This window comes from Scyliorhinus torazame, chromosome 16 (genome assembly GCF_047496885.1).
Source record: "Scyliorhinus torazame isolate Kashiwa2021f chromosome 16, sScyTor2.1, whole genome shotgun sequence".
Lineage (NCBI taxonomy): Eukaryota > Metazoa > Chordata > Chondrichthyes > Carcharhiniformes > Scyliorhinidae > Scyliorhinus > Scyliorhinus torazame.
Window position 1 is genome coordinate 15,008,784 of NC_092722.1, and position 15,686 is coordinate 15,024,469.

The following is a 15,686-nucleotide window of genomic DNA, read 5'->3' on the forward strand; positions in this document are numbered from 1 at the left end:
ATGAATAGGATGGGAATAGAGGGATATGGTTCCGGAAGGATAGGGTTTTTTAATTCAGACAGGCAGCATGGTCAGTGCAGGCGTGGAGGGCTAAAGGACCTATTCCTGTGCTGTAATTGTCTTTGTTTGTTTAAGGGTAAGGCGAGCAGGTGGGAAAGTGCAACTAGATAAGGTAGCTTCTGAAGCGAAAACACTAATGGACAGGGAGGATGAATATTCTGTTGATGGGTGGCACATCCTGTGAAGCTATGAAAGTCCATGAATTGGAAATCTAAAGCCCCTTTCGGAGTAATGCGGAATGATATGCTTGGCGACTGCACTGGGCAGCCCAAAACATCGTCACAGTCACATATATTTTGTGGAGAATATGCAAAACTATTGTTAAGCTCTCAAAAGCGGAATTTTCTTAAAATTGTGACGTGCAGAATTCGGAATAGTATATTTTTGCCCTCTGCTGAACTGAAGGAATCAGTGTCACAGGAATGAGACAAGTTACCTTTGATGTGAATGAGAGTGAAAGTGGTTAGGTTGAGGTTAGGTGCTGCATGCAGTGTGCAAGTCCCCAGAATACTTACCGAGCAGGGGCGAGACTGTGATCTAAGATCGAGCGTCCGATCAAGCCCAGGGTGAGGTGCAATGTCAGCTTGTTTGTCTCTCCTCTGGAGACCATGAACTGGGACTCAATTTGAATTTGAACTGTTTTTTGGAGCAAGCAATGAGATGGATCAAGGGATTGCCCTGCCCACCCTGCGCATTTGTAAATTTAAGAATGGAATAAAATTCCAGGGGGAGGCTAACCCATTGCACTCCAGGTGCGCTGAGACGTGCAATGTTGCCAAACATGGGATATTTCACTGCATGATTTCTGATAGTGGGGGACTTCGTCAGCACTTTCCCCTTGCTTATAAATAACGATAGAAGCAATTCTGCATCATATGTATTGAACGAGAATATTAAAGATGCAAAGTTCCCATCGCATTCATAATTCTTTTTTCTCGAGGGGTTGGGGTGTTGCATTCCGCAGTCAATACCATTCCGTTCCAATAGGGGAGCAGGTGTTCACCAAAAGTCATCCTGGACAAAACACAGGTTCCCCAGCGGTTATTTTGCTCAGATTGGAACCACCCAGATTTTAAGTTTAATTAGTGCCCTTCCAACTTTAACCCGAAGGGCGGGGTTCTCCGATTCACCAGCCGTGTTTCTCGGTGGGGCGCTGCTCGCTGGCGGCGGGAGTATAGAATCATTAATGGGAAACCACCCCATGCCTATGGGTGAGGGTGCGTTGCCAGCGGGAGAAGTGAATCCCGACGACAGAAGAATTCTGGATAAAATTCCAAGCATTGCTGTTTTTTAAATCTCTTACAATTATAAGCACTTGCATTTAGAAGGCACCGTTTAACATTTTATAGTGCATGGCTCATCCGGCCGGCCCCGGGGGTACCCACCGCAGGGGAGTGTTCGCCCTATGTGACGCCTTGTTCTGCATTACAAGCCAGCTGTTTAGCCCACTGTGCTAAGCCAGCCCCGATGTGCGTATTTCTCCAATTTTCCCTCTTCAAGGTTCTAACTCATGCTGGGGTGGGGTATCCATAGAAGCCTCAACTGAGAGTGATAACATAGACATCATAATTGACCCCAGTGCCTCCTGGGGAGGAATGGGTTTCCCATTCCTGATATTGCCCCCGAATAGCAAGTGTGTGCATGGCTGGGAGAGGATGGGGTCTAATTGGCTAGGATGCCCTCTTCTATCCCCTTTCTTTCCCTTATCGTGTCTCTTCCCCTCCCACTCAGCGACCAGTGCAGCGCAGAAGGCCATTTGGCCCATCGAAATTATACCAAAATACCTACTGATGAATCAATGAGTATTGAATAAAGAAAGACTTTGCATTGTGCAGTGTCTTTTATGATATTGCCAAAGTGCTTTGCAGTCATTTGGGAATGGCTCGCTTTTGAAATGTGGGGAAACGGGGCAATCAATTTGCACACAGCAAGGATCCACAAACAGCAATGCTCCACCGGCCCGGTCTTTAGGATTAGTGATGTTTAGTGATTGTAGTGCATTGAGCATTTAACGCTGCCTCAGTAAAGCCCTTCATTCCCTTCACTCTCTGGTGGCTCTCACTGAAAATGGTGCAAAAACAAAATGGTTATCAGGGAGTTTCTTAAGTGGTTTATTTTAAATGGTCAAGACCCTTCGGGAAATGAAGACATGGTGCTGAGAAACTAACTGCATAGGGTGCAAATAAATTGGTGCACAAAGATCTACAGATGTGGAAAATAGGCTAATGGCAATGTCACCTGCACCACCTCTTTCCATTACATTGTTATGGCATCCAAGAAAATATATAACATTCCATGAACTGTGTTTTAAGGAACATCACGCACATTTCTTTACAAGAGATACATCCCCTCTGTTCACAATAAGGTCTGGAGAACAGGTAAATTGAGTGGCCGTTCCTTGATTATATACAAGATCGATAGGTATGCAATATTCCAGGGTTTCGACAGGAGTTTCTGCAATTGTGTTTGTCATGTCATCACTGATCAGAGGTAAACCAGTCCATTATATTAGGTCGCTAACAGAGTAGTGCTGTGCGGTAAGGTGTTCATGCGTACGCAATTTAATTAACTTGTTTCAGCTACCCATACCTGCTGAACTGCGGCACAAAGCATATTATACATTCAAAAATTGCCTGGCCATTGATATTTCTTTCCCCTCTTGGTGCCCTCGCAAGCTTCTGGCCAATCTGGGGCAGGCAGTGATGTAGCGGTGTTGTCGCCGAGCTGGTAATCCAAAGACCCAGAGTCATACTCTGGGGACCCAGGTTCGAATCCCACCATGTCAGATGGCGACATTTGAATTTAATATTTTCAAAAAAGTCTGGAATTAAAAGTCTTGACGATGAAAGTATTCTCGATTGCTGCGAAAATCCATCTGGTTCTTTAATGCCCTTTAGAGAAGGAAATCAATCCCCCAGACCCAAAGCAATGTGGTTGACTCTTCAAAGCCCTGGGCAATTAATGTTGGCTCAGCTAACGACATCCACATCCCATGAAAGAATAATGATTTTTTTAAAAGAGCCTGGCCACACCTCTTTGCCTTTCAACCCCACTGGGAGCCAGGTAGGGAGCCGCAGACACGTTTCTCAGCTCGGTTCAGATGCCAGCAGCAGTCACAGAGCCCATCCTTACTGGCCACCCGGGTCCACCCATGTCAACGTGCCGCTCTCATGTGTGGCCCTCGGTGGGGTAAATGACAGACCATGGCAGGTTTTGCGACCGATCCTGCTCGGAAGCACGCTCAAGAGGCTTCACAAGAGGCTGATTTTTCCCATCAGCATGCCCGAGGTGTTGGGTCTGTTCCCAGCAGCGTGACCTATGGCAGACCCAGCTGAGATCAACTAACACGGCGCGGACTGTCTTGCTTGTCCAGCTGGGTAGTGCACTCGTCAACTGAGTCAGCGCATGCTCGAATAAACCTTCACTTTGCCCCACCCATTAGCAAATGCAAACTGGATCAATTAGCCAATATTCTCAATGCGCAGCACTGTACTGTGGGCCAGTTGTGTGTGTTTCGCCAGCACTCCCCATGATTTAGAATTGCACTGCCAAATTTTACTGATGGAGAAAGGGATTGATATTACACCTGGAAAACATTAAATCAGAAGTGGGGTTTGTTTTATGTGTTGCAGATCTACAGACTATTATCGCCACAATAGTAGAGAGGTCTGGAACATTTTTCCCACACAAATCATTCTGCCCAAGCAATTAGCCAGGGAATGCTGAGGAATAAGTAGGGGGTAACAGGACAGGTGTGACAGAGGTGAGAGCAGGTAAAAGCATGAAAGGACCCCCTCAAACTGGGAATGTTGGCCTGTGTATTACACGGGTGATACGATCTGAAGAAAGAGCTTCTAACTAGCAATGGGCCCTGCGGCGCCGGCCCGGCATGTTTAGCGGTGAATTAACCCCTCGGATCTGCCTCCTACTGAACAGCACAATCTACGCTACAGCAGAATGGAAGAATGCTCCGAGGGCCCGTTTTATTCCTGCTTTGCCCCGTCTCCTTTCTTCAGGATGATTTGCCGTTGCCATGGTGCCAGTTTCGATTCGTCGTAGCCAAGAGTCCGCAGCATCTCCGACTGCTCCTTAATTTTATCCTCTTCATCCTTCTTCACCTTCTCCTCCTCTTTCCTAATGTACAGGTCACAAAGCGTTACCATCAATCATGTAAAGAGTACCTCTGAGGAAGGTGCATGAACTGGTCCTGAAATCTAGTCATTAATACCTTTGATCAACATTCTTGTGAAACTTCCCTTTCCACCCCCCCCCCCCCCCAAACTAACTTTCTCTCCTCCTCTCCTCAAAGGTCACACTCGGTGAAGCGACCACTTCTCATGTCCAAGTTTCACCAAAGGGTAGCTGAAGGCTTCTTGACTTTGGAACTGGGAGGAACAGGTGACCGTTAACTTATGATTCCCAAAGCTCTCCATTGCCGTGGGATTTCCTCACCTCATGTCTGGGCCTGTTATAGACTAATTATAATCAGCCACGATCACAATGAATGGCGGAGTAGGCTCGAAAGGCCGAATGGCCTCCTCCTGCTTCTATTTTCTATGTCTGTAATTGATGGGAGACTGGTCGCTATGATTACCAACAACCCAATTGTCATTGGATCATGTAATTACCAGGTTGGACTAAATGGACATTGGCCTAAATTTGTCAAACGATTCCTCTGTTTCTATGGAAACACTGGACTGGATTTAGTGCTCCCAACAGGTTGGAGGTTGTAGGCCCGATATGCAGCCTCCTCTGATATTATGCAGGCCTGCCCATCACATTGTCTGCTCCGCTGGGCTTTGTTAAATCCAACCCAATCCTAGTGGCAGAAATCAGACCCCCACAAGACCAACTATCTCCGTGAGGTACTGGCCAATCAGGGGGCTGGCAACTTGCATTTCCCTGTGAGTGCAACTGGGAGCCACTGTTGGTAATGCTACAGGTTGATCAGGGCAAGGTGGGGTTCGGGGGAAAGGGATTGTCGAGGAGAGAGAGGAGTAAGGCGGTTTGGATGATAAGGCTGTATGGTGGGTGTCAGTGGGCAACCCCCCCCCCCTTCCTAATGCCAAATCCCTCCATCAGGCACTAAGTGCTCCTGAAAGAGGCCTTGGGTGGCCTTCAGGTGGCCCGTAAAACCCATGTGACTAAGGAAGGAATCCTCAAGACAACTCAGGGATAATTAAATGGCCTGTTAATGAGCCAAGTTAACCAGTGGATGAGTTCCCTCCATTACCCCACTCCCATCTCTGACTTATGGGGAGGTCAACATCCCCCACCCCCACCGGTGATTATTCAGGCCTGCCCGCCAAACTGCCCGCTCTGGTGGATTCCATTACATCCAGCCCATTGTAACAGCCAGTTTAGCTAAATCCTCTCTTTACCCAATGTTTTCACATGTACATTTCCCAATGGTGATCTACATGAACCCTGGATGTTGCATTCTTTTCTGTAGCCCTTGCCCTAATCTTTGTGCTATTATATCGGAATATCACATTGAGGCCTCTTGGGAGAATTGGGGGTGGTAGTGGTAATGTCACTAGACTAGTAATCTAGCAGCCCAGGCTAATGCTCTGGCGCCAGGCGTTCAAATCCCAACGCGGCAGTGAATGTAATTTAAATTAATAGGTCTGGAATTGAAAGCCAGTCTCAGTAATGGTAAACCCGATAACTATCATCGATTGTTGTAAAAACCCATCTGGTTCACTAATGTCCCTTTAGGGGAGGAAATCTGTGTCCTTACCTGCTCTAGCCTACATGATTCTCCAGACCAGTGGTTGACTTTGAACCACTCTCAATGGATGGACAATAAATTCTTGCCTTGCCGCCGATGTCCACATCACATGAATGAATAAATGATATCATTCACTCTCTCAACCACCCTGAATTAAATGGCCTTGTTATGAAAAAGACCACTGACAATTTTTATTTCAGTTTAGAAGGGGGGAGGAAATGCAATCAATACAAACAGATCACAAAGAATGGGCGGAATTCTCTGTCCCGGGATGCTGAGATCTCCTCCCTGATGGGATGGAGGATCCGGCGTCGAGACAAAATCGGGATCGACGCCGAGTGCTGACCTGAGCACGGTGCTCCGACAACACCGTTGGTGGCAGTAATGAGGTCCATGCCACAAGCCGGCGGGGGGATGTAAATACATGCAAAAGGATCTTAAAGACCCATTTGCACCATTTAGCGGACCTGGCACACCATGCTCCAGCCTTCCATGAATCTCCAGTCCCCGTGGCCGGGAATCATGAGGACGTGAACCACTTGTGGTCTCTACCAGCATGCCCACCCCCGCAACATTTCACTGCCTGCCCACACCTCTGTGGTATTATCATAACTATCAGCATTGCAAGGGTTAATGTAGTATCGGGAGTAGCCTCTAGGGGGAGCTACAGTTACAACTATATAAGGCAGTGATGCTAGACGTTAGGGGAGGAGTGTATGCGGGAGTTAGCTCGTGGAGGTCAGAAGAGCAGATGGTGCAAGTAACGTTAGATTATAGTTTGTACCAGTAGTGAGATTATCAGTAGATGAGTGTAGTTAGATGTTATTGATCACTTGTGTATTCTTAAGGACCACGTGTTGAATCCCAGTTTAGTAGTGCAAACAAAATCATAGCTTTGTTTAAGTTAAAGCTATTTTGTGGACTACGCCAACCATCCTGAAATAAGCAACACAAAAGACATCGCATGGTACCAGGTATCCAATTCTTATAAGAAACAACAGTTAGATTAGGTTGGAATAGCATTGGAGATTGAAGAAGCAATCCAGAAGCTACAACTCAGAAAAAAATCTATGGTAAAGACTGATCAAAAGATGAAAGGTCTCAAGAAGTCTGACCACAGTAAACTATGCCAGAACTGGGCTTTCTTTAAGCAACAGTTTGAAGATTTTATTTCTGCCTCCGTGCTTGAAAATGCCTCAGAGCAACGGAAAATAGCATTCCGACTAAATTTGGCTGGACTGAAAGCATTGGAACTCTTGAATTCATTTGAATTTAGTGCAGATGAGGATAAAAATAAATACAGCATGGTGCTTCAAAAGTTCGATACACACTGTAATAAACAGGTGAATGAGACCTATGAGTGCTACATGTTTCAGAAAAGACTACAGTTAAGGGGAGAGTCTGTAGATTCCTTCATCACAGCTCTAAAGCTGTGAGCGCAGTCCTGTAATTTTTCCTCAGCCTCTGATTCTATATTGCGGGATCAAGTTGTGTTCGGAATAACGATGAACGTTTGCGTGATAAAATGTTAAGAAGACCGGTTTTATCGATTGAAGATGCTATTAATATGTGTAAGGCCAGCGAACAGGCATCGAGCGAATATGCTGAATTTGTGGCAAAGGAAAAGAGCCCGAAATCGGGAAACTTGGCTGACGCCATTAATGCTGTGTCGCAGCAAAGAAAACAGCGTACAACGGCAGGTGGCCATTTTGAAAGTGATGTCACGAGCGTGACGATGTGCACACGCTGTGGACGCGCTTAACAGGTCCTATAGTGATTTCAGACGGATCCAACGTGTACAGAGTGCAGAGAAAATATCCAACATCGTAGCAGATAGGGAGGATTGCTCACTATATTCCCTTTCGGATAGCTTCATGATAGAAGCTATCACTAGGATTGATTTACCTGATCACAAGGAAAGACCAGTAAAAGCACTCTCAAAGATAATTAAAGAGTGGACTGTCTCATTAGAAATAAATAGAGGAGGCCAGCATGGTGGCGCAGTGGTTAGCACTGCTGCTTCACGGTGCCAAAGTCCCAGGTTCGATCCCGGCTCTGGGTCACTGTCCATGTGGAGTTTGTACATTCTCCCCGTGTTTGTGTGGGTTTCGCCTCCACAACCCAAAAGATGTGCACGGTAGGTGGATTGGCCACGCTAAATTGCCTCTTAATTGGAAAAAAATAATTGGGTACTCTAAATTTATTTAAAAAAAGAAATAAATGGAGAATTAATACCATTTAAAATTGACACAGGAGCGCTCACAAATATTATCACCAAACGATCTTTAAAGCAAGCCACTAACAAACCACTAATAAAGCAATCCGCTTGTAGGCTCAAACATTACAATGGTAACAAGATAGTCTTGTTGTTAAGAATGGGAAAATCGAGATACCCATCGACTTCAAGATGGTAGAGGGTGAGAAATCATCATTAATTGGAGTCGATACTTGTGAAACGTTGCAGCTCGTTGAAAGCATTCACTCAACCAGTACTTCAGCTGACCAAGATGAAGAGTCCAGGGAAGACATAGAGGTGTTGTGAACGACCTCTCCAAAACTACCACTGATGCTGACACATCAGAATCCAGGGCAACCACTGATGCTGAAACACCAGAACCCGAGTTAGTCCAAATAGTGGCATCTCAAGCTCGTTTAATTACTGAGATACGTCCAGTGTCTCACCGCAAATTACAGACCATAAAAGTCGAAACTGAAAAGGACTTGATGCTCCAGAAGGTGAAACGATACCTAAAAGAAGGATGGCCTGCTGGATGTCAATCTTTCTTTCAAGATATAAGAGATGATCTTTCTACAGTAGATGGGTTCCTGCTCAAGGGAGATAGGATAGTGATTCTGCAGCAAATTTACGAGGGTCATCAAGGCATCGAAAAGTGTCATAGGAGAGCCAGACAGTTGGTCTATTGGCCGGGAATAAACAGAGATATCGACCAATGTGTTCAAGCATGTACGATTTGTCAGGTGCATCAACCTGCACAGAGCAAAGAAACCATTCAACGGGTGGAAATCGTTACCAGTTCATGGAACAAAGTGGGTGTGAATCTATTCTATTTCCAGGCCATGACTACTTGATAGTCATAGATTTTATTACTCCAACTTTCCAGAGGTGATGATGCTAAAAGATTTGACTTCCAGATCGGTGACAAAGGCAACAAAATCAATTTTTGCACGCCATGGGATACCTCTCAACATTGTTTGTTTCTGACAATGGTCCGCGTTTCTCGCAATGGGAATAGATACAGTTTGCAGAGTAGTATCACTTCAATCATGTTACTTCTAGCCCATGTTATCCTCAGTCTAATGGGAAAGCAGAGAAAGGAGGAGGGAGAATTAAGAAGTTATTTTGCCAAGTGAGTGAAGGTGGTCAAGACATATCGTTAGCGTTGTCAGCATACCGAGCAACACCGTTATCAACTGGTCTATCCCCTGCTCAAATGTTGATGGGTAGACGGCTAAGAACCACTTTACCCAGAGATCACCAGTCATGAAACTGATAATAAAGAGATACGTGAACGAATTACGGCAACTAAAAATAAGCAACAAGAGGCCTACAATAGACAAACCAAACCTCTGTCTGAACTGCGAGAAGGTGACTTCGTGAGAATTCAGGGGCGAAATTCTCCGTTATCGGCGGAAAGTCCGCTGATCGGCGCAAAAAACGGCGCAAATCCCACTTGCGTCACGTCATAAAAATGGGACGATAGTCTCCGGCCCGAAATGGGCTAGCAGCGACGTAACGGGATCTGCGCTTGCGCAGTGGTTCACACCGTGCAGCGTTATACGCGCTGCACGGCGTGACGGCTCATAAGGCCGCGCAGCTCCCCCCCACCCGACCAGAACACCCGACCGCAACACCCGACTGGATGGCTGGCCGTCGCTCAGCCCCGAGGTTCGAGTCACGCGATGTGGAGGCGCTCCTGGACGCGGTGGAGCAGAGGAGGGACGCCCTGTATCCCGGGCACGGCCGCAGAGTTGCCCCACGCCACAGCCGGCGTCTGTGGAGGGAAGTGGCAGAGGCCGTCACAGCTGTGGCCCTGACACCACGGACAGGCACCCAGTGCCACAAGAAGGTGAACAACCTCGTCAGAGCAGGCAGGGTGAGCCTCCCCCATATCCCCCCTCTCCCATATCCCCCCCCATATACCCCCTCCCCCATCCCCCATATCCCCCCTCCCCCATATCCCCCATATCCCCCTCCCCATATCCCCCCTCCCCCATATCCCCCCCTCCCCCATATCCCCCCTCCCCCATATCCCCCCTCCCCCATATCCCCCCTCCCCCATATCCCCTATATACCCCCTCCCCCATATCCCCCCTCCCCCATATCCCCCGTCCCCCATAATCCCCCATATCCCCAAGTGAATCCAGCCCTAACCTTAACCTCTGCAATGCACGCGCAACCGATGGCGTGCATTCATATACCTGCCTAACACTGTTGCCTTTTACCCCTGCCACCCCCCCCCCCCCACAGGAGAAGCGCGCACACAACAATAGGGAGCATGTGAGGACTGGAGGAGGGCCCGCTGATGAGAGGCCACTGACCGTACACGAGGAAAGGGCCCTGGAACTGGCTGGCGGACCTGAGGACCGGGAGGTTGCTGATGCAGAGGTCGGGGGCCCACGAGCAAGTGAGCCACCAACAGCCCGTCCCCATATCCCCCCTCCCCTATATCCCCCTCCCCGTATCACCTGATCACTGCCTGATGTCTAACCATGCATGCTTCATTGTGTATCGCAGGACCAAACGTCCAGGCACCCATCCCCGCAGATGCACACCGCCCGCAGGATGCCCATCGGAGACCACAGGAGACGGAGAGACCCGCACCCTCCAGCATGCGACGCCCGCAGGATGCCCCTCGGAGACCACGGGAGACGGAGAGACCTGCACCCTCCAGCATGCGACGCCCGCAGGATGCCCCTCGCACACCACGGGAGACGGAGAGACCCGGACCCTCCAGCATGCGACGGCCGCAGGATGCCCCTCGGAGACCACGGGAGACGGAGAGACCCGGACCCTCCAGCATGCGACGCCCGCAGGATGCCCCTTGCACACCACGGGAGACGGAGAGACCTGGAGCAACAGGGAGACGACACCCCCGTCACGTGTGGGAGCGACCACCCAGCGATGAGGGGGGCAGCCACAGGCCCCCGTCACATCCGAGCCAGGACACCACTACCCAGGACACCACTATCCAGGACACCCCTACCCGGGACAGCACTACCCGGGACAGCACTACCCGGGACAGCACTACCCGGGACAGCACTACCCGGGACAGCACTACCCAGGACACCCCTACCCGGGACAGCACTACCCGGGACAGCACTACCCGGGACAGCACTACCCGGGACAGCACTACCCAGGACACCCCTACCCGGGAAGACGAAATACCGGACAGTGACTCAGAGTGGATGGGTGGAGACGAATCCCCACCCCAAAGTCCCATGGAGTCAGAGTGGGACGAAGAGCACGACACAACGCCACTGCTGTCACCAACACCCTCCACTATCGCAGAAACACTCACCACGGTTGGGCACTTTAGTGATGAGGCGTCTGGTACACTCACTGGTGCGCACAACACAGCCGTCCCGGTACAGCAGGTGGAGGTAGGAGCAGCAGAGGGACCGGGCGGTCGGAGGGCAGCCCAGGCCAAGCGAACATCTGCCGCCCAGATGGATCCCGGGTTCCTGCAGTTACCACACCCACACATAGATCCGATGCAACCACCGACACGGAGACGAGCGAATAGGGTGACGGGTGGCTTGCGGCAGCTGCGGTCGCAGGTGGAGGAATCCACCCGCGTCCAGGAGCTGGGAGTGGTCCCGGTCATGCGTGCCACCCAGGCTGACACCGCACGGGTGGCGTCCGCGGTGGAGGCAATGGGTGCGACGGTGTCAGACATGGGGAACGGTTTGCGAGGCCTGGGGCCTTCAGTGCAGGCGGCGTCTGTGGCCCAGGAAATGGCTGCCCTCTCACAGGAGGCCATGAGCCAGTGCCAGCGCCAGATGGCAGAGGCGCTCAACGCCATAGCCCAGTCTCAGCAGGCCATGGCCCAGTCTCTGCAGGCCATGGCCCAGTCTCAGCAGGCCATGGCCCAGTCTCAGCAGGCCATCGCTGAGGGCATCGGCGCCAGTGGCCATGTGCGAGCCGGCGTCGCACTGTCACAGACAGGGTTTGACAACCCCCTGGGCTCCATGGCTGCAAACCTGCAGACCCCTGTCGATACCAGCACGGGCCTCCAGGACTGGCAGCGCCAGATGTCGGGGGCGCGTCGGATGGCCAGTCCGTTCGCATCCCCCACCCATGTAGAGGCCTGGGGGCCATCGGGCACCCCGAGGGAGGAGGAGGTGGTGTGGTCCGTCCCGGCTCCCTCTGTAGGGGAGGTCCCGGTACACCGCGACACCTCGGACTCCCCCCCTTCCGTCCCAGGTGCATCGGGTGGGCAACGGGCAGGACAGGCTGGCAGCTCGCCATCCCAGTCGCCCGGGCCGCAGCCTGGCCCATCTAGGCCAGGACGCCCAGGAAACGGCCGCCAAAGGGATCCAGTGTCAGAGGGCAGGAATCACAGGAGTCCACCTCCAGTTCTGCTGTACCGTCTGGGGAACCACGTAGACGTAGTCAAAGGGCCCGTAAGGCCAAACAATTAGACACTGAGTAAGTTGGCACGGGTGCAGGGCACAGATGAGTTTTAGGGGCTAGGGCACGTGCATGAACTCCTTTGGTTATTAAAGTCAATGTTACACCTACCGAAGCTGCCTTTGTGCTCTGTCCAAAGTGTGCGGGCGTGTCATGTACGTTGAGCGCAAGTGTGTGTGTGACGGGTGGTCTTACCTCAGCCCCAGGTGAGTCTGCCCCCTTCCCCCTGGGCCGCCATCAACATCCCCCGGGCAGAGGACGGGACCGTGCGCTGCAGTGTCACAGCCGCATGCAGGGATGGTCCGGGTGGATGGTGGTACTGTGGCCATGGGTCAGACATAGTCCAACGATGTAGAGCCAGGAGCTCATCGCAGGGCGGGTTGTCATCATCCTCCATGGCCTGCGATAGACACGCGTCCACCCGCAACTGGGTGAGCCCGGCCCGTTGTGCCGCCGGTGGATCGGCAATTGGGGGGGGGGGTGGTGTGCATGCGGGTGGGGTGTGTGGGGTTGGGGAGGGGGGTGAGGGTGCTGGGTGGGTGGATGGGTGGGGGGTGTGGGTGGTCAGCTGTTGCCATGGTGTGCGGTCTGTAGCCATACTACCCGATTCCCACGCCCATCTAGTCAGTGAAGCGGGCGGCTATCAGTCTGTCCCGTGCCCGCTGGGCCAGCCGGTAATGGTGGACAGCCACCCGCCTGTGTCTACCCCGTCTGCCCTGACCATTGCCCCCATTCCCCTCATCTGGGGAGGACTGCGCCTCTTCCTGCTGCTCCTCCACTCCGCCCTCCTCTGCCTGCGGCACATCGCCCCTCTGCTGGGCTATGTTGTGCAGGACGCAGCACACCACAATGATGCGGCCGACCCTATCTGACCGATACTGGAGGGCGCCCCCAGAGAGGTCCAGGCACCTGAAACGCATCTTCAGCACGCCAAAGCACCTCTCGATCGCTCCCCTTGACGCTACATGGGCATCATTGTAGCGGTTCTCCGCCTCATTGCGTGGCCTCCGTATAGGCGTCATCAGCCACGATCGCAATGGGTAGCCCGTCGCCCAGCAACCAGCCCCTCAGCCGGGGATGGCGTCCCTCGTACATGCCGGGGATGGATGACCGCGACAACACGAATGAGTCGTGTACACTGCCTGGGTGACGGGCGCAGACGTGCAGGATCATCATGCGGTGGTCGCAGACCACCTGTACGTTCATCGAATAGGTCCCCTTCCTATTAGTGAACACGGCCCTGTTATCTGCAGGTGGCCGCACGGCGACGTGCATCCCATCGATCGCGCCCTGGACCATGGGGAACCCGGCAACGACAGAGAAGCCCACGGCCCGGGCATCTTGGCTGGCCCGGTCCACGGGGAAGCGGATGTAGCGGTGCGCCATGGCATGAAGGGCATCTGTCACTGCCCGGATGCACCGATATCTGCGATATGCCGGACAGGTCCCCACTCGGTGCCTGGAATGACCCCGTTGCATAAAGGTTCAGGGCCACCGTAACCTTGACGGACACGGGGAGAGGGTGTCCCCCGCCAGTGCCACGCGGTGACAGGTGTGCCAGCAGGTGGCAGATGTGTGCCACGGTTTCCCGGCTCATCCGGAGTCTCCTCCTGCATTCCCGGTCCGTGAGTTCCTGGTATGACTGCCGGGGCCGGTACACACGGGGCGCCCTCGGTTGCCTCCGTTGCCGTGGGGCCGCGACGTCCTCCTCCCCCTCCTCGTCCTGTAGGTCAGGTGTCCCTCCAGCCTGGGCGGCTGCCGCCTGCCCCTCTGCGGCAGCCTGCGCCGCCTCTCTGGCACGCTCCTCCTCCTCCTCCTCCTCCTCATCCAGGGCAACATAGACATGAGCGGCTGCCACCACGGCGGCCAACATCGCTGGATGGTCTGAAAACATGATGGCCTGGTGGGGGGGAGGGGAACGACGACATGTCATCATTGCCCATATCCCCTCCTCCCCCCAGCCAGGTGGCATGAACCGCATGGGTCCAACTGTTGGAGGCTGGCACCTGGCCAGGTGGACCAACTCATTTGCCCTCCCATCACCCTCCTCGGCACGGACCACCTCACCAACCCCCAACCTCCACCCCGGCACGGAACCCCCCCCAACCTCCACCCCAGCACGGACCCCCCCCCAACCTCCACCCCGGCATGGACCCCCTCCCCAACCCCCAACCTCCACCCCGGCACGGACCCCCCCCAACCCCCAACCTCCACCCCGGCACGGACCCCCCCCCCAACCCCCAACCTCCACCCCGGCACGGACCCCCCCCCAACCCCCAACCTCCACCCCGGCACGGACCCCCCCCCAACCTCCACCCCGGCACGGACCCCCTCCCCAACCTCCACCCCAGCACGGACCCCCCCCAACCCCCAACCTCCACCCCGGCACGGAACCCCCCCCAACCTCCACCCCAGCACGGACCCCCCCCAACCCCCAACCTCCACCCCAGCACGGACCCCCCCCCCAACCTCCACCCCGGCATGGACCCCCTCCCCAACCCCCAACCTCCACCCCGGCACGGACCCCCCCCAACCCCCAACCTCCACCCCGGCACGGACCCCCCCCCAACCCCCAACCTCCACCCCGGCACGGACCCCCCCCCAACCCCCAACCTCCACCCCGGCACGGACCCCCCCCAACCTCCACCCCGGCACGGACCCCCTCCCCAACCTCCACCCCAGCACGGACCCCCCCCAACCCCCAACCTCCACCCCAGCACGGACCGCCCCCCCAACCCCCAACCTCCACCCCGGCACGGACCCCCCCCAACCTCCACCCTGGCACGGACCCCCTCCCCAACCTCCACCCCAGCACGGACCCCCCCCAACCACCAACCTCCACCCCAGCACGGACCCCCCCCAACCTCCACCCCGGCACGGACCCCCTCCCCAACCCCCAACCTCCACCCCGGCACGGACCCCCCCCAACCCCCAACCTCCACCCCAGCACGGACCCCCCCCAACCCCCAACCTCCACCCCAGCACGGACCCCCCCCCAACCCCCAACCTCCACCCCAGCACGGACCCCCTCCCGGCACTCCCCCGGAGCCCAGCCTACTCTAACCACCCCCCCCCCGCCGCACACACACACACACACACAAGCCGAGACACACCTCTCCTCACGCAATCAGTCTGCGGCCACGCCATTTCCTGCCCAGAGCCAACCCCCCAGGCCGTCACTCACCTCCTCGCTGGTCGGCGTGAGCCTGGAGCACCGGGTCACGCCGATGAAAAGGAGGTTTG

At 53.8% G+C, this 15,686-nt stretch overlaps 1 protein-coding gene across 1 annotated transcript in view; it reads right to left on the reverse strand.

Annotated features, from left to right (window-relative positions):
* Positions 1-2,157: 2,157 nt before the first annotated feature.
* The window catches only part of espn (espin), a 199,024-nt gene continuing 185,495 nt past the window's right edge, over positions 2,158-15,686 (reverse strand). Inside the window, 1 exon segment of the mRNA XM_072477998.1 lies at positions 2,158-4,194. Coding sequence (XP_072334099.1) covers positions 4,044-4,194 — 151 coding nt within the window. The 3' untranslated portion in view covers positions 2,158-4,043.